This window comes from Oryzias melastigma, linkage group LG15, assembly GCF_002922805.2.
Source record: "Oryzias melastigma strain HK-1 linkage group LG15, ASM292280v2, whole genome shotgun sequence".
NCBI lineage: Eukaryota > Metazoa > Chordata > Actinopteri > Beloniformes > Adrianichthyidae > Oryzias > Oryzias melastigma.
This window is the reverse complement of record NC_050526.1, coordinates 22,032,213-22,053,464: the sequence shown is the minus strand read 5'-3', so window position 1 is coordinate 22,053,464 and position 21,252 is coordinate 22,032,213. Positions and strand designations below refer to the sequence as shown.

At 35.9% G+C, this 21,252-nt stretch overlaps 1 protein-coding gene across 3 annotated transcripts in view; it reads left to right on the top strand.

Annotated features, from left to right (window-relative positions):
* The window catches only part of zgc:171482 (zinc finger protein), a 94,022-nt gene that overhangs the window by 12,342 nt on the left and 60,428 nt on the right, over window positions 1-21,252 (top strand). For all 3 annotated transcript variants that reach the window (XM_036215489.1, XM_024297809.2, XM_024297808.2), the window contains exons 2-3: window positions 13,739-13,855; window positions 17,879-17,971. In XM_036215489.1, the coding sequence (XP_036071382.1) occupies window positions 13,745-13,855; window positions 17,879-17,971 (204 nt within the window). In that variant the 5' untranslated portion in view covers window positions 13,739-13,744. The remainder of the gene's footprint in view (window positions 1-13,738; window positions 13,856-17,878; window positions 17,972-21,252) is intronic.

Here is a 21,252-nt window from a genome sequence, read left to right as displayed (position 1 = left end):
TTATTGTTACTTTTGTAAGTTTCAAGGGATTTCAGTGAGAATTGTGGGTTTGTCCTTCTATAACTGAGGAATACCAACACTTTTGTCCCCCACTGTAGGTCAGATTTACTTATTGTGAGGAGAGTTCTACAAAAATCTACATAAAATGAAATCCTTCAAAGAATTTCTCGTTACCGAGGCTTCTCTAACTCTGATGGAGGATCTGTTAATTAATACAGACATTTGAAACTGAACACAAATAAGGAGTTTTCTGCAGTCAGTCAATATGTGGTTTCTTTAGTTGTCTATATATGTTGTATGGTCTTTATTATTATTTTATTTATTTATTACTAATTTACTTGTTTTTTTATTCATCTTTTAATGCATGGTAAAAAACAAGAAAACAACAACAGAAAATTCTACGTATATTATATGTAAAAATATTACACCTCAATTATGTAGTTGAAATGGAGTAGGAAGAAGTTTAAAAACCTTTTTTTAATCCTACCCCCTAGCAATATATCTTAAATTTAATCTTCAATATAAACTATTTCAGAAACGGACATTACCTACCCTTATTTTTTTATATATATAAATCAGCACGGACAAAGATCTATACACGTCGTTCATTATTTTTTCATTATTTTGTGTTAAAAATAAAGATATTTAAGAACATTGGAATGTTTTCTTAGCGATTTTCTTGAGAAAATCCTGATGCGGCCCGGCCTCACTTAGACGCCGCCTGTAGTGGCCCCCGGCTGATTTGAGTTTGAGACCCCTGATTTAAATGCTGCTAGAATGCTGGGTCATCAGAGTTTTCTCATCAGCTAACTTAGATTGTAAATAATATCTGGGTAAAATTTGACATATCCCCACTTTCTTAAACAGATATTAATATAAAAAGGTTTAAATATCTAAATATTGCTATGGCTGCTACGTGCATTCGCTGTATGAGGGGATGAGGTGCTGCAATCATTTTTTTTAAGCTTCCCAGAACTCATCGCTCCATGATGCATCACCCCGTCCCCTTTTGCAGCATATACACCTTATACAAATCAAGTATAACGCACATAAAAATCCAAAGTCACGCACAACCATGCAGACACAAGTTCAAATCAAGAATCGAAATAGTCTAATTTCTCTCCATAATATGGGGATACTTCCGCTTCTGGTCGAGGACTTCTAGTTCTGGACGTCTAGCCAGGTCCTCTTGTAAAATGTTGACAAGCAGTATTAGTTGCTCATCATATAAATTGATATTTTCTTGTGGAATGATCCAAACAGATTTGACCTCACTGCAGTTTCTGAGTGTTTGTGTGTGCACATTACGCAAACTATTTCAGTTGATGTTTCATTATTTTTAGTTGGTAAACTGTGACCAGAAACACAAGGCCTGCAAGTCGCGCAGAACAACATTAGGCTAAAATTATCTTGGTGCAAAAACAATGCAATTACTGTAGTTACTAATGGAACAGAAAGTTCACAATAGTTTATGCAGTTCAGTACAGCATTCTCCATATGTTACAGTAACATAACAGCCGCCATTAAAACTTTTGGGCTGCCTTTTGTCTCCGGTCATTAACTTAGTTTGCCTTGGAGTCTGCCACTGAAAGACACAGGAAGGCGGAGATCTGCTTGGCTAAACTGGGAGAGCTTAACTTTGCCAGGGATAATAGTCTTCTTTCACCCTCTAATAAGTCCATATTGTAGCCCAAAGCGGTACATCTTTTATTAATACCATTAACAACTAATGGCCCACAGAGTCAGATTATTTGGAACAAAACTACCAAAGAGCTCTCATGAATACAGAGGTCTCATAAATGCGGAGAGGTTATAAAATATAAATAAATGAGATAAATTTGGGGTGATAGGTAACTGTATGTTTTACAAGCTGCTTTGGCCTCTCTGCTGATTCCCTATTAAAGCGAGAGACGTGAGCAGCACTTAAGTGCTACTGAAGCATTTATCCATTCATGCCACACAGATCCATTGAGTGTGTCTGCCCTCAAAGCCAGCTTTTTGTCTGTCAGCGGCATCAACAAGCTAAAAGGAGAGCAAGCAGAATGCCTCACTAGCCTGACTGACAGCATGAATTCACTGGATAAAGACAGTTTTCATGTGTGCTGGCCAGTAACAAACACTCGGAGGTATGCGCTCGCTTTGTTTGTTTGTCCTGCTGCTTGATTGCAGGTCGATGCAAAAAAACTGACAGACTGGCTTTCAAGAAATCCTCTGTTTGAGAATGGAAAGAAAGGGAGAGGAAAAAAAATAGATTGCTATTGATTGCAATTTTGGAACAGCAGCATAGTTTTTCTTATCACTTTGTTTTATTTTTGGTTTTCATTTCATTTTTTTTACTTGAGGTATTTTTTTTAGTGTTCAGTGCTTCAACAAAGAGCTATGAAATGTACATATTTGTAGAATTTCATATTTAAACTAGATATTTGGCAGCATCAAAAAAGGAAGGAGACATATCTTGGTATAAAATCGTTTTCTTGTTATAGCTAGTGACGTAAAGTACCTGTACTAGGGTTAGGTTTGAAATCCTTAAATACTCACTACTAGTGCAGTTTTATGTCTGTCCAAATCTACATTTCCAAAATCCGATTGTCAGGAGTCAGAGTAGGGCTGGGTTGAAAATATTGAGCTTAAGCTTAATAGATCAATAATCGATTCACAAAATATATGAATCGATTTAGCACATAAGGCTAAAGTCCGCTAGCTTGATGCTAACGTTTAATAGAATTTCCCATAGGACGGCTAATGCTAACACTCGGTCCACTAAAAAATACGTTGCGGAGTAAATTAAAACATTCTTATTTACTCATAGGCATTAGTTTTCCAAAGTCTTTTACCTTAAAAAAGTGTTTTTAAAGTAACTATTTGTGGTCTAAAACATTGTTTTTTGCTTAAACTGCCATCTTCTTCTTGAATAAAGTGTACTTGTATAGCAGGGTTGCCTTCTAGTGGCCATACTGAAACTGTCTACAATGTTAATGTTCTGAACCTTTTTTGTTAGAACTTCTTTTGAGAATCCATGTAACAATGTATGCTATTAACAAACTCATTATTTCACTCATACATTTTACAATATGGGAACTATATCAGACTAATAAAATATATTGAAATTATACAGTAGATTAATAATGTGTTTTTTTAAGAAATGTATATGAATTTGTAAAATTAAAAATTTAATTGAATTGAAGAATCGAAAAAATCTGAATCGAATTGATCGAATCATTTGTAGAAAATATAACCAATACGCAGCCCTAGAGTCAGAACTCTATCTCTGAGCCGTCTCCAGAGTACTAAACACACTACATCTCCCAGCAACCCCAGCGCCCAGTTCCTGGATGCTGCTCACCTGACTCTCATTTGCCAACAGAGCCTCACTCAGTGCGAAGTATTGTTAGTACCACCCTACCTGCATTACTGAGCGTTTCTACCCAACATCTGATCTCTGATGCTCCCATACTCGTGTTTGACCACTGCCTGACCCTGATTTATCTTTATGGACTCGACACTTGTTATCCTGTCGAGTTAATAAACATGCTGAACTGTAACCAGCTGTATGCCCGTTTGTGACACCTTGATATTTTCCAGAAGTCTTTCCAAAAAAAACTGTTTAGATTGATGTTCACAAGATCAATTTTTAATTGAAAAAAATGTTTTAGTTTTTTTTTTTAATAAGTCATCTATATATGCATCTGCAGAGACAGAGGGTTTATAAATAATCTTTGTAAAAAGTTAATATTCTTGTTACTTCAGGAAATTTTTGACATTTGTAGTTTAAAGACCCACTCTAAATATAGTGTATTTTTTTTTGCCATTTTTTGACCGGTTCTTGTGACATTATTCTCATAATGGAGGACATTTAGCTCTTTGTTCAAATTGTTGTGAATCAGGAGCAGACAGTGGTGCAAAAGCTCCATGTTTCGCTCCATTCCAAAGCATTTTCTTATAGATGACTAGATCCGTGTACATCTTTGTTTTCCTCGTCTGACTTCGTCAATTTTGCTGCACTGCTAATGTTAGGTTTGGGTTGTGTGTAAAAGAGTGGATAAAAAGATGGAGGATGTAAAGGGGGCGGAGTTAGTTAAGGAGTAAGGAGGGGATTTGGACATAGCTTGAGTCTGTGGTCATTTGAAAAACTATTTTTGCTATTCTCGACAGACGTGTACAGACACAGCTTTTATCCAGTGATGAACATGAATCTCTTAAACTATGGCGTAGAAATAAAAAGAGATGCTTTTCACTAAATACCAAAGCAGAGTGCAGTTATTTTTATGTGCATGCACAAATCTGATCATAGTGTTAGATCTCACTTCTGACTTGGCAAGTTTGTTGTCATGGCAACGACTGCCAAGCTCAAAGTTGCAGATGTTTTAATATAAAGGGTATGTAAGGTTACACACCGATAGGAAATACTGAGGCAAAGACTCTTACTCATTCATGTCAAAAAAATAAACATTGTGCAGAGTTACAGCAGAGACTAAGTCTGTTCAGTTATTGTAATTTAAAAAAAATATGTAGTTTATTAAAAGTATGATGTAAACTTAAAATATCAATCAATCAAACTTTATTTATGAAAGAGGACTTCTCATACTTGCACAGTTTGAAGCGCATTGCAATTTACCCACCCACCTCCCTCCATTAACACACACAGACGTGACTCCACAAACAATGAATACTTGTAGAAGTAAATTATTTAAAAAAAAAAAAAAAAAAAAGCCTTATGTCTGCATTCAACGTGCTCTCTGTGCGTAGAATCAAGCAGAGTGAGCTGCACTATGAATAAATTGACACCTGAAAGAATAAATATAAATCTAAATACCTAAAAATAATACATTTTCATTTAGTACACTTGCTAATAAACTAAAAAAAGTATTTTTTGATTCAACGTCTTAGGTTTGAAATTTAAATTGTATCTGCAATAAAATGGTTTAAATCTTGCATTCTTAAATGCAGAGAAACCCTGTTAAAAAATGCTGTTATAACTTTTAAATTATGCAGTAATGCAGGAAAAGTGATCAGAAATGTTGCCAAGAATTATTAAAAAAAGCTTCTTTGTTTAAATTATATATCCTGTCATAGTTTCACATTTACAAATGCAGAAGTTCCTACATTTTCAAAGAAAAAAAATACATGTTTAGGAATAAAAACATATTTTTTTATGCCTAAAAATACTAGAAAACAGAAAAAGGAAGGGTTGTCTGCTCAGATCAAAGACTTTAAACTTGAAAGACTGTTGAAGTCCACCTTTTCCAAAATATGAACATATAAATCAAGACGTGAAAAGAAAATTTTTATTTAGTTTGAAATAATTGTAGAAAATGTGTAAAATGCATGACCAGACACTAAAAATGAAGCATTGCAGATCAACAAAACACATTAGCCCCTCCCTAATGTGTTTTGCCTTAGATACTGTATAATTTTACAAGTTTAATGGTATAAAACCTATGACGGAGTATTAGGGCCGGTTTACAAACACGTTTTTTTTTTTAATTATGAAGAAAATTTACAAGAAAAAAGTTGTAACTGTTAAATTACGAGAAACAAGTTGTTTATGACTTTTAAAGTTACAGGCTTAATTTATCCCCTTTTTTCTCTTAAATTTACGACTTTTAGTCTTGTAATTTACAAGATTTAAAGCCCTAATTGTCCCAGAAAAAAATTTGTAATATTACTTCATTTGTTTATGGTGGCGCTTATACTTTTTTTTTTTTTTTTTTTTAAACAACAAGAAAAAACAACAAATGAAAACGGGTAATTAAATGTGCAATCATTTCTATGATGAAGGAGTTGCATTTGCATAATGGAAAATTCCCCTCAAATTGGGTAAATACTTTAGATCTTAATAAAGATTATATTGCATTTTTAAAAAATGGTTTAAATGTTAACAGATTTGGCTTTGAGTGTCTGAAACCTGTAATACCTGTAGCAAACACCCCTCTAGTGATGTCGCTAGTGCTGTAAGTGCTGGTTCTCATACAGTGCAAAACAAGAGATTCATTCAACTCCAGTAAAATAAAGACCAAAAAAGACGTTAAATATAAAAATGTTTTTCCTGCATTAGCAAAAAATAGAAAAAGAAGTATAATAAATATATTCTGCACAACAACAACCGTAACATTGATGAATAAGTGTGGCCTAACTTTCTCTGAACTCATCTGAATAGTGTATTATTTTTTTCACTGCTTCTCTGCTACATCCAGAAACAGTAAATAAAAAAATACTTTTATTATGAAATAAATGGCTGAGTCTTGTGGAGAAATATGCACTATTACACAGCTCTAATGGGTTACTTACTGTCTGATGCAAACAGTGGGGTTGGCTGCTATAAAATATCTGTGTAACTAAAATTGTGGGAATTATCTTTGCCTCAAAGGCCATTTTCAAACCACTGGGAGAGAAAAGCAGCAGAAGATAAAAGACGCTTAGATGTAAAAGATTGCGTCCTTATGAGTTATTGTATTTTGCTTTTAGTCTAAAGCGACTCCACCTCTAAGCAGACCCAGAAGAGCCACAGATTAGCCGCTCCAGACCACCCATTCTACTCAATTAGAGTGATCTCAACAGGAGCCGCGTGGTGCATCCCAGAAGTGTCCTGGAAGAAACCATCTGCTCCGCTTTGCTCAGCTGCAGAAACCTTTTAAAAAACCTCAAGTACCTCAGGCTGGCAGGAAATTGACACAATGGGAAACTGATTAACCTTCAATTTAAACATTTTAAATAGACTTCTATTTTGTCTCAACATTACTACATACCCTTAAGATCAGTTTTGGCTTTTGGATCTAAACTTTGGTTCAACTGGTTGATACGAATGAGGAAACACATTTGATGTTTACGTCTCCTCACTTTTAGATCTTTCCGCTTGCTTTACAGAAAAATAACCTCACCAGTAGCAAAAGAGAGGTAAAATGGTATGCATAGCATCAAAGCTACACTTCTAAGGTCATCCTTGTATCAGGCTTTCCATCATTAACCCCACAACCCCATGCTTGTTATTCCCTCCAGGGGCTCATTACACAGGTCAGAGGCTGTCAGGCGGAGGTTAATACTTCCTAAATCTGTATAGGAGTTTATTAAAATCAGATAGAAGAATCATAAAATGTGAGCTTTGAGTATTTTATGTCTACCTTTGTAATAGGTGAGGCGTATTCTTTATTTTTGCAGACTTTACTTTTTGTGCATTTTACCAATAAAGCTTTGCTTTAAAATGATAGAAGAACATTAATGTGCAGTGTCAATAATAATATGTATTTTTTTGGTTTCAGGCAATGTTGCATAAATCATTAAGAGATCGTTCTATGGAATAATACACGAAAAAAATGCTTTTTTTTAATTGAATTCATCAAAAAACAACAAATCTAATCTGAGCTTGTGAACACTGTTAGGTTACGACTGAGCATTTAGGATCATGCATTACAATGCTTTTATCATTGTGTTTAAACCTTTAATAAATGTATGCAAAATATGTCTGTGCAGGTTGTGTCCTCAGTCCACCACTTTCACTCACTTCATTCCCACCTCAGCTGCCCACATCCACTCCTACTGACAGCATTTTGGTTTTCTGCCTTTCCTTCTTATTACTCGTTCTTAAAATGCATGCAAACAAATGCAGCTTGGAGTCTGACAGAAAGCTGGACACAGAGTAGAAGGACCCACAAATGTGCAATTTACTGATTAGTAATATTTCTAGTAAACTTGTTTTAATGGATGTCAAGATTTTGTCAGATCCCAATGTGCTGTTGACTAGTTGGGAGATGAACACACAACAATATTAGGAGAAAAGGTTAAATCATTTTGTGTGAGGCAGAAATGAGAACAACATGTTAGAGTGAAGCTTTGATATCAACCAGAATAATCTAAAATTAAGAAATACATTATAATTTACTTATTTAAATTGTCTTTTGATCTTTTTTTAAGTGTTCCAAGTAGTCTTTTAATTATGATTATGCTGTTTTTAGCCTAAATAGAAAAAAAAATCTATGTTGTTTTATTGGACATTTCTGCAGTAATGTGTGTGTTGGAATATTTTGCAGAATGAGCCCAACCCCATTTCCCATCATCCCTTTGTTTAGACTCATTCTTGCTAGCATACAGCCCCTCACAAACCCAAGCTAACTTTACCGGTGCAACAAAAATGGAGAGCAATATTGGAGCTATCCAGACGTTAAGTTCTGATGCTAGCTCGGATTAGGAAAACAAAGACATTCATGGATCTCGTCGTCCACAATAGATGCATCAGAGTGAAGTTTAGCAGCGAGCTTTTGGCCCACCAATTGTAGATTTTACATTACAAACTGCATTTTTTTTCAGGATTTACTATGATTTTAATAAAGAAATTGATTTTTTGTGTCCTTAGTCATAAGAAAATGCTATAAGATGGGCAGCAGTTGCTCAGGTGGTTGAGAAGGTCGGCTGTGGCTGCATCAGTACCTTACAATCACCATACAATCACCAAGTATGAATGAGGAGTGAATGAATAATGGATATACCTTGTAAGCACTTTGAGGATCTGGAAAATTGCAGATAAATCTAATCCATTATTATTACTATTAAGAACATGTTTAAAAAATAAAAAACAATTTTCATTTATGTGTGTCTTTAAATTTCCTGGGGTTATGACAAAATCCTGACATGGCTACGTCACTCATTTTAGTGATTAAATTAGCAAACAATCAGGTGGCGTCCGTGGTCCTCCGATAGGACGGTCAATCTCTAATCAGAAGATTGCAGGTTCAATTTCCACCTTGTGGGCCCATATGTTGAAGTGTCATTGGGAAAGACACTGAACCCCACATTGTCTCTGATGGAAGGTTGGTGCCAGTGTTTAGCAGCAGAGTGTGTGTGACTGGGTGAATGGGTCTGTGATTGTAAAACACTTTAGGCTTTCGAGAAAAGTAGAAAAGCACTATACAAGTTTACACCATTTACCATCAATGTCCTTGTAAAAACACATTATATATATATATATATATATATATATATATATATATATATGGGTTATTTTAAAGCACAAGCAGATATTTGCAGTATATATGGATAGAAACAGGTCTGAGGAGCGAATGGGTTCTTATTTACGCATGACGCCCCACTTTGACCGACATCAAGGACACGCTGAAATCTGTCTGGTTTTCTTCTGGATTTAATCTTTAATATGGGTGAATGGATCCAGCTGCTTCACAGTTGAAGTAAAAAAAAAAAAAACGACCTAAGCTCTTCTGCCCTCCTTCCAATAGGTGAGCAGGTGTTCGATAATAATTGTATCAATTCTGTTGCCTGTAAAGGCTCCATGTAACCCAAAAACATGCATGGAAGGTAGCCTCACTGTAAGAAAAAGCCCTGGTTTGAATCTTGGCTGGGACACCTCAGTCCAAAAGCAAACTTTACAGATTAATTGATGATTCTAAATTGTAAAAAGGTGTGCATATGAGACTATGTGGCAACAGAGTGGCAACCCTGTCCAGAGTGAACCCCACCTTCACCCATGAGTAGCTGGGTTGCCTCAGAAAATTGATGAATGGATAGATTGATAAGATATTGCTCATACATCTACTTTTATTTTGAAGGGATGATGTCAAATTTTCTATTAAATTAGAATTGTGTTCACTTAGAAGTTTATAAGCTGTTATCAAAATCAATAATTATCATCTTTTCAGTGGTTTCTAGTACTAAAGGCTAAAACAAGTTATATACACTAAAAACACTAAAGTAATTTCATCAGCTTCTTGACTGCATTCTGTCCTGAAAGTTTCCCATTTTTTGTCTTGATCATAAACCCCTCCGTAACAAGAACCTATAAATCATGACATACTTTACAGATCTGTTTCATGATCTTTCTTCCTCCTCAGTCTTTGTGTTTTTCTTTCCTCTTTCATGTTTATCTGCCTCTCCATCATCCGCTTCGTTGGCCATGCCGTTCCATTAATCTCACCAACAGATTGCTTCTATTAATTACTCCGCATCTCCCATCTTGCATGTAATAATCTGAGTTAATTGAAATATTAGGAAGATATGGATATTTCCACCGTCGCGCTCAGTTTTAATTAGCGTGAAGATTTAAAGATAGGCTCTCTTCTGCCTGGCTGGCCTCCGCAGTCTTTTTTTTTGCCACAAAAATTCTTGACATGCTGCAGATTTTCAGACAAATTTAATGTGGCGGTTTTTCCATAAAGCGTCTCTCTCACTGTGCCTGATGCGACACCTCACATTGTTAAGATAATAATACTGCCGGATTTTTACACCAAACAAGTTTCCAACTTTTCTTTTTAAATAGATGCACGAGAAGTCTGCTCTTTTTGATATAAGGATTTCTTTAAAATACTGATCTGCATTTATCTGCGTTTGTGAGATTCATTAGACAAAAAAGGAAGTGGATCTATACCAAAAACATGATCAGACAGTTGTAATTATCCCTGCTGTGATGTGATGCTTGTGTGCATAAATGAACAGACCAAATGAATCGGCTAAATGTGAGAACTGTGAACAAGAAAAGGAGATCTTATCCCACTTTGTCCTTGCTGACACATCAAGTCTTTTTATTTTGTCTGATCCCATAAAGCTGTGATTCTTACTATAACACAGCGGTCAAAAGGGCTCCTTCCTTCAAAGTTAAAGCTGACCTCTGCAGTATTTAGACCTTGGGCTATGAAAATCCTTGTCCTTGCAAACAGTCCGCCCTGCCGCTGCCTCACTGAACGGGTCTAATGCTGTTTAATGGTTCCTGAACCGTTCCCTGAAGATCGTCCACTTACCCCAGCGTAGTCGCAGGACTGCCTACAGCATGCACGGAATGAAAAGAAGAGAAAATTGAATACAAGACCCAGGAGCTCATCATTAAACCATTTTCTATTTTCTAGTATCTGCAATAAAGGCAAAAAAAGAAAATACTTCAGTTCCATGTGGTCTCCATTGTCTTCTCAGTGTGGTGTGAAGACAGATTTTCATCAGTAAACTTACATATATTGACTTTCTAAGCTGCAGACAGAAGTAGTGCTGCCACGATTAGTTGACTAATAGACGACCAATCGACTGTTAAAATAGTGAACAACTAATTTAACAGTCAATAGTCGTTACTTTATATTAAATTGAGTCAGAGTGTAGTAAAGTTGAAAGTTATAACAGCATTATGCTAGCTTCTTGGACTATTTTGGCATTTATTAAGGTTCTTTAAGACTATGTTGGAGTTTAGCTAAAATTTCACCTACATGCTAGCTGTTTTGGCTAAATTAGGATTTTTTTGTTTTTGTTTTTAGGCTATTTTGGGGTTTAGCTAATATTTCAGCTACATGCTAGCTCTACTTTGGCTAATTTTGGATTGTTTTGTTTTGTTTTTAGGCTATTTTGGAGTTTAACTAACATTTCACCTGCATGCTAGCTTTTTTCGCTAATTTAGGCTTTTTTTTTGTTTTTAGGCTATTTTGGAATTTGGGTAATATTTACAGGCTAGCTGTTGTGGCTAATTTAGGCTTTTTTTAGGGTATTTTGCAGTTTGCCTATTTTTTAAGCTACAGGCTAGCTGTTTTGGCTAACCTATGTTATTTTCAGTTTTTTTGGTTACTTTGACATTTAACTAATATTTTAGCTAGCTATCAGCTTCAGCAGTTTCAGCTATCAACTTCCACATCTTCATTTGCAAAATTCAGCTTAAGCATTCACAGTAGCATTATCGCAGGAAATGCTACACATTTAATTTTTAGCTAGTTTAAAGCTAATTATGGTTAAGATGTGTGCTTTACATCCACTTTGTGCATGGCCCGATTAGTCGACTAATCGGAAAAAATAATCAGTGATTAGTCGACTATTAAAATAATCTTTTTTGTGGCAGCACTAGACAGAAGACTGATGCAGACATGAGATTCATACAGCTTACTAGTCACAATGAAAGTAACAAATCAGCCAAATATAGGTTTTGGCTACAAAGATTGTTACAAGCCAGTGTGGTTACTTTACATTATACCACGGTCTGGGTGAATACTCGATTCTGATTGGCTAAAAAATGATAATGTACACCTATAAAGGAAGTTCAGGTAAAATGGTATGAATGGTGTGCTATTATGTTCAAGGTTCAAGGTTTTAGTTGCCATGTATGCATCAACTTACATTGAGACACAATCTTGTGCAAAGCTCTCACAGTCACAGTTTAGTTTAAGGGAAGAATAGAAATTTCTGTACTAGTTTGAATAACAGTATAGAGATCGTGAAGTATGTACACCAGAAAAAATAAAGTAGAATGACAAAAAAGTACAAAAAGGTGCAGGTTCACTGGAAGGCTGGAAGTAGTACAAGAGCAGGTAGTAGAGATTGAATATCGCATGTTAACCAATTGCAAAAAGACACGTTGAACATTTATTTGAGGTAGTTTTGGTTACAATTTCAGTTCTTTTTTTTTCTTCTGTGTCAGTGAAGAAGCTGTTGAAGCTGGCCTAAATACCAGAAGGGACACAAACGTGGACATCACGTTAGACCACAATTGTGTATAGAAAAAAATCTTCCACCCATCCATCTTCTGAAGCCGTTTTGTCCCTTTCGGGGTCACGGGGATGCCGGAGCCTAAACCGGTACTCATAGGGTTACACCCTGGACAGGCCGCCAGTCTGTCACAATCACACATACACACTCATATACACAACTTGGGGCAATTTAGTGTAAACAAACCTATGAAGCATTTTTTGGGACGGTGGGAGGAAGATGGAATCCCTGGAGAAAACCCTCACATGCACAGGGAGAACATGCAAACTCCACACAGAAAGGTCCCCCATTGGAGATTTTGTTTTGTTTCATGTCCCCCAAACGGAACTTGCTTGTATTACAGACTGCTAACTGCTGTTCCACCATGCAGCTGAAAAAAATCTTTGTCTTTCAAATCGTTTTATGATGAACCCGCCAGTATCTCTTTCAAATATTGCAATCAATTGATGATGTTGCCTTGAATTTTAAATAGTAAGTTGTCCATCTTTCATTCTTGCTTGCCTTAATGCTTGTTATAGGGTGAATACTTGTTGCACTGTGTTTAAAATAGTCCTTTTTTGTGAATTTAAACTTGTAAAATAAAAATATTGAAGTACTAATAGTTGTTTAATATGTATTTATTTTGTAAATGACCATGTTATAGGTTGGAGAGTGCCCTTTAAGAAGCAACCGTTCATGCCTCTACGTCGTCCATTAATTTATGATAATGCACACCTCGTCAGGCATTATCCTAGTATTTATTCCAGCTTAGTTTGCATAGATGCTAAAGCAGAAGTTTGACATAAATGTTGTGTTTTATTCAAATTATTACAGCTGTTTTAGCAAATGTGTCATTCCTATTCTTTAAAAAATATTGACGTGGAATCATTTTTACAAACACTGAAGTTGTAGATTGATGCAGAATAAACTCTCTGTTTAGAAAAGATGGAAAGTTAGTTCTATGGTAACTCAACTTATGCTGCATTTCACCAGTAGAGTGTGTTGAAATGACAACAGAAAAGATGAAAATAGTTTATGGTAAAATACAGAAACTGAAGTGTGAGCCTGAGGCCATCCAACTCTGCATCCAAAATCATCCATGAGAGGATGTTCTGACAGACGGGATCAACATATTTTGGGCTAAGCTGTCATCTCAAATCTGTCATTCGGGTGGGGGGGGGGGTGGAGCAAACCTATTTCTAAGTGAAGTTTGGATGTGCATCCACCATTCACACAAACTGAAAGGTTCACTGTAATTCCACTTCCCTTTGCATTCAAATGACATTTGTGTCTGTTTGTTTAGTCCCAGATGAAGATGAAGTCTGCAGGCGTGGTGGATGGAGGCTTGTTCACCGAAAGCTACTGTAACATCTGCAATGCCCAGCTCATCTCTGAGTCCCAGCGCACCGCTCACTATGAGGTGAGTCCATCTCTGTTTTGAAAGTCTTTTTATTTTATTTTTTTTTACATAAAAAAAAATCCTGTTCAAAGCTTGTGCAGGCAGATTCCTGCATTTCACAACAACCTTATTCGCACCAATTTGTGCTCGTGTCGTTTGAAACCCTCCTCATCCATTATACATAGAGCTAATGCAGCATGGTAACTTCCATGTAAACATACCCCCCCACAACACACACACTCACTTAATGCAGTCTACCTTTCAGCCGACGCTCTAAGAGAATTATAATAGATGACCATTAAATAGTCAGCTCCTAAACGGTTGTGGATCAGAATACCTGGATGGTTTTGCAGAAGCCTGCCTGCCTCCTCTGTTGTGTGTGTCTACACTCATTAAAAAAAACACAATTGGGATCACAAAGCAGACTAATTAAGACTAACTAAGGACAAGGACCTTATCGACAAAGACGGAAGAAAATCCAACTATAGTGTGTGAGTGTGTGCATTCCTGTAATTAACACTTTCACTTAACGGTAATCTATTTCTGTGTGTCCTCCCTAATGTCTACACGGATATTAGAAGAAATGAAATAAACATGTAGACGCTTCTGCACTGATTTGTAAATCAAGAAAATGAGCAGGAAGCATCTTCGTTCTGCTGACTTTCAGTGACTTAGGTGTTAGTGTGCTGGATTTTGTCAGTTTGACTCCACTGTCAGGTCACACTCTAAAAATGGGACCCAGTGCCGCTCAGCTTGGCAGCACCGGCACTCCGATCCAGGGGTTAAACCATTAAATGGTTCTGGAGCAGTTATGACGGCAGCTCATGGCGCCCTGAGGGCTCAGCGAGTTAAAGGTGGAGAACAAATTTTGCACACTCAGGTGTGTGACAACTACTGGTCCTTAAACTTTAGGCAATAAAACCAGCAGAAGTCTCAAGTTTGCATTTAAGCCACTGCCTTTAGCACTGAATGCTGTTTCAGTCTGAAGATCTGCATTCTGGTACCACTAAATAATGATGAAATCTGTTTTAGTTTCATAGATTTAGTGCTCAAATGTTAGAACTTTCAGTTTGTTTCCAACCTAATTAAAGCTTCGCTTCTATAATTCTGTCTTTTGAGATTCAATAATGAGCGATTTCTATATTTCTTGAGAGACTACAACCATCTTGAACTCATATTTGAACTTTCGATGCAAAAGAGTTTTCACCTTGAAAAATTGCTTCAGCTTATTAGAAAACTTTGAAAATGTATAAATTATTTGAAAAAGTGGATTACATATGTGAGGGTTTCTGCTCTCATTCCCTTTCTTTTGTAGTATCGCTGATAGAAAATCACAGACCAAAAGAGAAGTTGCAGAACTGCAGCATTACAATCTTTGTTTCATCCTTCAGAAGGCATTGTAAAGCACAGGTTTAAAGCCCCCATTTGGCTTAAGGGTAAATATGTTTCAATATCTTTCTTCAGATGAGCTTTCCTTCTGTGATAATCAGCAGGTAACCTCGTCCTCGAGAGGGTCTTTTCTTCCTCCTGGATTAAATATGTTCAATTTTCTTAAAACCACACTTGCAGCTCTGGGACGGTGCAATGCCTTTCCTGCAGGGCTCGAAATACAAGTACTATTGTTATAATGGCAGAATGTCAGAATTGCTTGATAGTTGTGAGAAAAAAAGGCACCTTTTTTTCCATTTATGCAAAATATAACATTAAAACATTTATATGCAGATGTCACTCTTGATCTGACTGTATCACTCTTGATTAACTTTTTAATTATTGTCATATTGTTCATTTTAATTGTATTTTATTTCTACTTTTTTTGTTTTAACTGTATTTTATTTTCTTGTGTTGATGCCTTTTGGCCCAGGTCTCCCTTAAAAAAGAGATCTATTGGTATTACTGTAGTTGAAAAGGACTTGAAACATTCAATGACTTGGAGGTGACTTGAGGCTGGTTGGGCCTTGACTTGTGAGTCGACTTGGACTTGCCTACTATTGACTCAGGACTTGAGGACAAAATGACTTACTTATGACTTGGAAATCAATGACTTGGTACCACCTCTGGCTAAATGAACGTTGCTAAATGAAATTTGTTTTCCGCCTGGGGGAGTGGTGAGCTGCAGACACAACCGCACTCGGGAACCATTAGGTGGTTAAGCTCCCCAATCCAACCCCTAATGCTGAGTGTCAAGAAGGAAGGCATTTTTTTGTATGACTCGGCCTAAACTTAAACTAATGACCTTCCGGTCTCAGGGTGGACACTCTACCACAAGGCCACTGAGCAGTTATTGTAGGATAATGAAAGGGTACACCACGTAAAAAAAAAGAAAAAACACAAATAATCACAAATTTCTGCTATGGAAGTTTCCGGAGTTACTAATCAACCTGCTTTTGGACTTTACCTGGACTTTTAAGAGAAAATTCCTACAATTTTCATTGGGAGAATTTGATAGATCCTGACTAGAAAGACCCGACGGGGAATCAAACTCGAGCCTCCCTTCTGTGTGAGGAGATCAAGGCCATAGAAAAAGGAAAAAATGTGAAATAAAACATTATACAATATTTAAAGTTTTGGTAATCAGTGATTTTATTCAACGTATTCTTTTAGCAGGAGATATATGTATAAGAATAAATGCAATTATGATGTATTTTGTTGTATAAAATTAATTGTATGGAGACATGTTTGCAAGCTTTTGCATTGAGAAGCTACAGAAAAATAAAAAACTAAAACAGAGTGGAAAAGGGCTTAATAGGAACAATTCCCAGCCAACTTCCCCCTTTTTTTTACCTTATAAATCTGCAAGCCCACAACAGTGAATGCCCACTTCTCTGCGTTTATGCACACGCACAGCCCAGTAAAGTGTCTGGCATGTTTATATAGTCTCATTCCTCTCTGTTTGCCTCCTTCAACTTGACTTGTCACTTTGAAAAAACAGAGGAAGAAAAGACAGGGAGACACAGACAGTCCATTAGAGTAGGTTTGGAGGAGGCTGAGCCAGGAGGGTCAGCGCAAGGTAAGCATGGTGAGTCAAGGTCCTGTTTTCAGCCCATACCAGAGCCATCAAAGACATGACCATTTATACACCTACAAACACAAGCATTCTCCTAGACACTCAAAAACACACACACAGAACCACTGGCAGAAAGCATTAACTGCGGTCCGGCAAGCGAGGAGGCATGCGAGGTTGAAGAGGGATTTTTCTCCTGAGGGCGAAGCAACCGATGCAGGCAGTGAAGCAGCAAGTGCACTTTGGTCAAACTTTAATATTCACTTTTTTAAACCTATATTTCCATTTAAACTTGGATAAATATTTCAATATACATGACTCGTTTTTAACCTTTTACTTATAATACATATTTAATTTATTGTTTTTATCTTAGAACAATGTTTTAAATTTTACCTTGAATTTTCACAATTAAAATAATATAGAAAAAAGAAGTCTAGGCCAAAGTATACTGAACAAATGACACTTTTGAAACACTCAAATACACACTTTTCTGAAAAAAATGCATATTTTTTATCTCTCACTGGCAATGTGTTGTTTTTTCTTATATTTAAATTACAGCTTCCAGCTTCAAGGACAATCCTCTCGTCTTTCAAATAAAACCTTCAACATTTCTTATTGAATAAAATACTTTCTAATATATATTCATGCAATTTAACACAGAAAGGGCTAACAAAAATTTTTATTCCATAAAATGATGTTGAAATTTCAACAAATACATATAAAAAATGATCAAATTTTCTATTTTTAAAATTAAATTCTGAAAAGTTTTACATGATTTCGAACCAACTTTAGTACAACCACCACAGCTCTGTTTCTCAATCAGATCAGGGCCTCAAAACACTGACGCTGGCCCAGGCCATTAGTCACCTAACCGGGGGCAAAATGTCTGATAGCATTATCAGCATACAAAAAAAAAAAAAAAAGATAAACCCACAGAGGAAGCTGCCAAGGTGGAGTGGCAGCCTCCAATTTTCTTCCTACTTGTCTCGCATGAGAAACCAGAGTTCCCTTTCCCGTCTGAGTTTTTTCTTTCTTTCCCTTAGAGTAAAAAACATGCCAACAAGGTGCGCCTGTTCTACATGCTTCATCCTGAAGATGGAGGACCGCCTTCAAAGAGACTCCGACCCGATAACCCAGTATGTTCACACGTGTGTCGCTCTGGTTCCCACAAACACCACCACCTGTTTTTATCTCATACTCACAGATTCATTTAAAATCTCTTTGCTGTATTTTAGTAACTGGATAAGTTTTATTATCTGTGATAATGCTGGTGTGAATGCTAAATGTTGTCACTGAAGATTCTGAGGCTGTTGAATTTTGATTGCTGAATAATGTAATGAAAATACTAGCTTAACTCAGAATTAGCCCAAAAACCTTAGTAAAAGCCAAATTTATTGAAAGCTAGAACGTTGCTGAAATATTAGCTTAACTCCTCATTAGCTCAAAAATCTTAGTAGATGCCAAATTAGCCAAAAAAGCTCACGTTGCTAAAATTTGTGTTACTCCACAGTAACTCAAAAAACCTCAGTATTTGCAGAATTAGCCAAAAACGTTAGCATGTTGCTAGATATTAGCCAAACTCAAAATTAGCCTTAAAAACCTCAGTAGCATTAATGTCCTTAACATGCTAAACATTTTGATACCAAACATGCACAATTTGCAGAGAGTGTATACATATTTGAAGAATTAAGTGAAAAAAATGGCAAAATTTGCGTAAAATTTCAATAATTGCCTAAAATTTCAAAAAATTGCGCAAGTAAAAGTGAAAGCATGAAAGTCCTGAACATTCTGAAGGCTTTTAACTGCATTCATTTGGACAATGTCCTATTCGTTTCCAATGGGGCTGGAAAATTGCATAAATTACGTAAAATCTTAAAAACTATAAAATGTACGAATATCAAAAGTAAAAGCAGGAATGTCCTTAACAAACTGAACGTTTTGATACCAAAGATTTATTGAGTGTTTGCGAATCAAAAAACATAAAGAAGAAAAAATAAGGAATAATAATAAAGATAAACAGGATCACAATAGTGTGAATGCTTACGAAGCGTTAACACAATCAGGCATGTTACAAATACAATTCCGTTTTTAATTAAACTTAAAAAAATACTCCTATACTATAGTTGTTGTCAAACTTAGCAAAGCTTGTCCACTTCCTGCCCTTACGATCACAGAAATGTCCAATTTGGTTGTCCACATCCCTTCTATAGACTTTATCTAATTTAAATATTAATTAGCTGTGTGTCTGGGAAGATTTAGTGGACCAGCATTTGCCAAGTATTGCTCTTAAGCAGAGCATGCCCGTGCTAAGGAGGTCACTCCTTTAAAAAAAGCTTGTGTTTCTGTTTGCATGAATTAGCCACAGGAATACCAATGTGTCTTGGGCCATTTCTAGGTTATGCAAATGAAGCTAATGCTGAGGTTGCAATTGCATTTGTTGTGTATTGTTGGACTTCAGGCTTAACAGGTATTTTGCTTCATCTCCTGCTGTGTTTGTGTGTGCGAAAGTCCAACGAGAGCTTTGCTGTTTTCAGTACGAGCCCCATTTATCTGGTTAGTGACACAGTGCATGAAATGCAAATGTGCACAGGGGGATACACAGTATGCAGAGCCCCCCTTTAGGGAAACACACATGAGAGAGGAAAGAAGTGCTGAAGTGTGTCCAAAAATAACTTCACCGGCTTCATTTTTATTGAGCTTTTTATAATTATTTTAAATGATATAAGTATATTTTTAGCCCCACAGAACCAAGCAACACAAAAGCACAAGGATATATAAAAAAAAGGACCAGTGACACAAACATACACAACTAAAAATAAGCAGCGATGAAAACGTGTGAAAATGTTGCCATGCTCTGCAGTGACTCTGACCTAAAGCATGCATCATTGTTACTCCTGCTGAGAAGTAGTTGTAGGAAAAAAATAGAAATGTTGAAAGTTTATTTTTATTTAAAAGTGCAAAAACAGAACATTTTCCCTCTGTAAACAAAGATAAAGATTGTCCATAATATGACATAAAGTAAGTTTTTAAGCCTTTTACGGTGAAGTTCAACTTTTTTTGTCCAAACAAAATACTTAAAATATAAATTATTGTCATCGGAACCTCTATTTTTGTACAATCCCAGAGAAAAAGTATTATCCAAACAAAAGTACAAAAAAATGTTGTGACAGATCATTTTAGAATGTGAAACTTTTTACTAGCACACAATGAACAGCAGCAAAATGCTTAATTAGATAGAATCTGGTGAAAGCAATTATTAGTCTATTCTACAACCCTGTTAATGATCTTGCTTCTGTTTTTACCTCTACTTTCCTACAAATTACTATAGAATTAATTAGATTTATTTATTTTAATTTACAATATATATTATATGAAAATGGAAACCTCAATACATTGGAGCCGTGTTATAATATTGGGCTATTGAATTGAAACGCACACAATAATTAAAGATAAAACATTGTTTTGTACATAGGAAAAAAAGGTAAAAAATACAAAGTGATTTACTTATCTTGTTTCCAAAAGTAATTTAACATATTACAGTGCAGAACACTTAATCATTCATTAACATTATTCTTAATTAAAAAAAAAAACATTTTTTACACAAATAATTGGATTTAAATTTTTATTTTTTTATATTTAATTAAGAACCAGCATTGAGTGTGAGTTTTGAGGACTTTATGTTGGTTTTTGTCAGTTTTGTTGTGGGTTTTGGTCATGTTCCGTTTGAATTGTCCCTCAGTCACATCAGTGTCAGGCTTGTAATGATTCACAGCTGTCATCATTTTAGTTAATTACCAAGTATCTGGTTTTCAGTTCTTTTTTGTCAGGTCATCTGTTCTGTTCTGTCACTGTTGTGAGTCTCCATGGGTTCTTGTCATGATTCAGTTTATTGATTAAATGTTTTAAGTTTCTCCTGTGTTTGGGTTCTTCAACAACACTTCCTGACATTGAGGTCAGCTTTAAAGACCCACTTGTGTTTTAAACATCTTGTTGTAGCATTTGTCTTACAATGGTGGATGTATATAAAGACAGTTAAGCTTAAAAATGTATTTCTGAGTATTTCTTTATCCTTGGTCTGGTCTTGGCTCAAGGCCTTTCTAAACACCCACAGCAGTGTTTTAAAAATGCTTATTTAGACTTTCTTTATATTAATTATCGAGCATATCTGTTTAAGAAAGTGGGGAAAATGTCCAGTTTCACTGGATATTATTCACAACCTAAGATCAAAAAGGCTGATAAGAAAACTCTTATGACCCAGTATTCTTTAAGCGCATCACTCACGGACGTCTCGCCCCAAATTTGTGTGTAACTGAGGTTTTGTGTGTGCGTCACAAGTGACTTGATGCATAATTTTCAAAGCTTTGCTTCATGTCTTATTTGTTTCAAGCTGTTATTTTAATTTGTCCATGTGTAAATT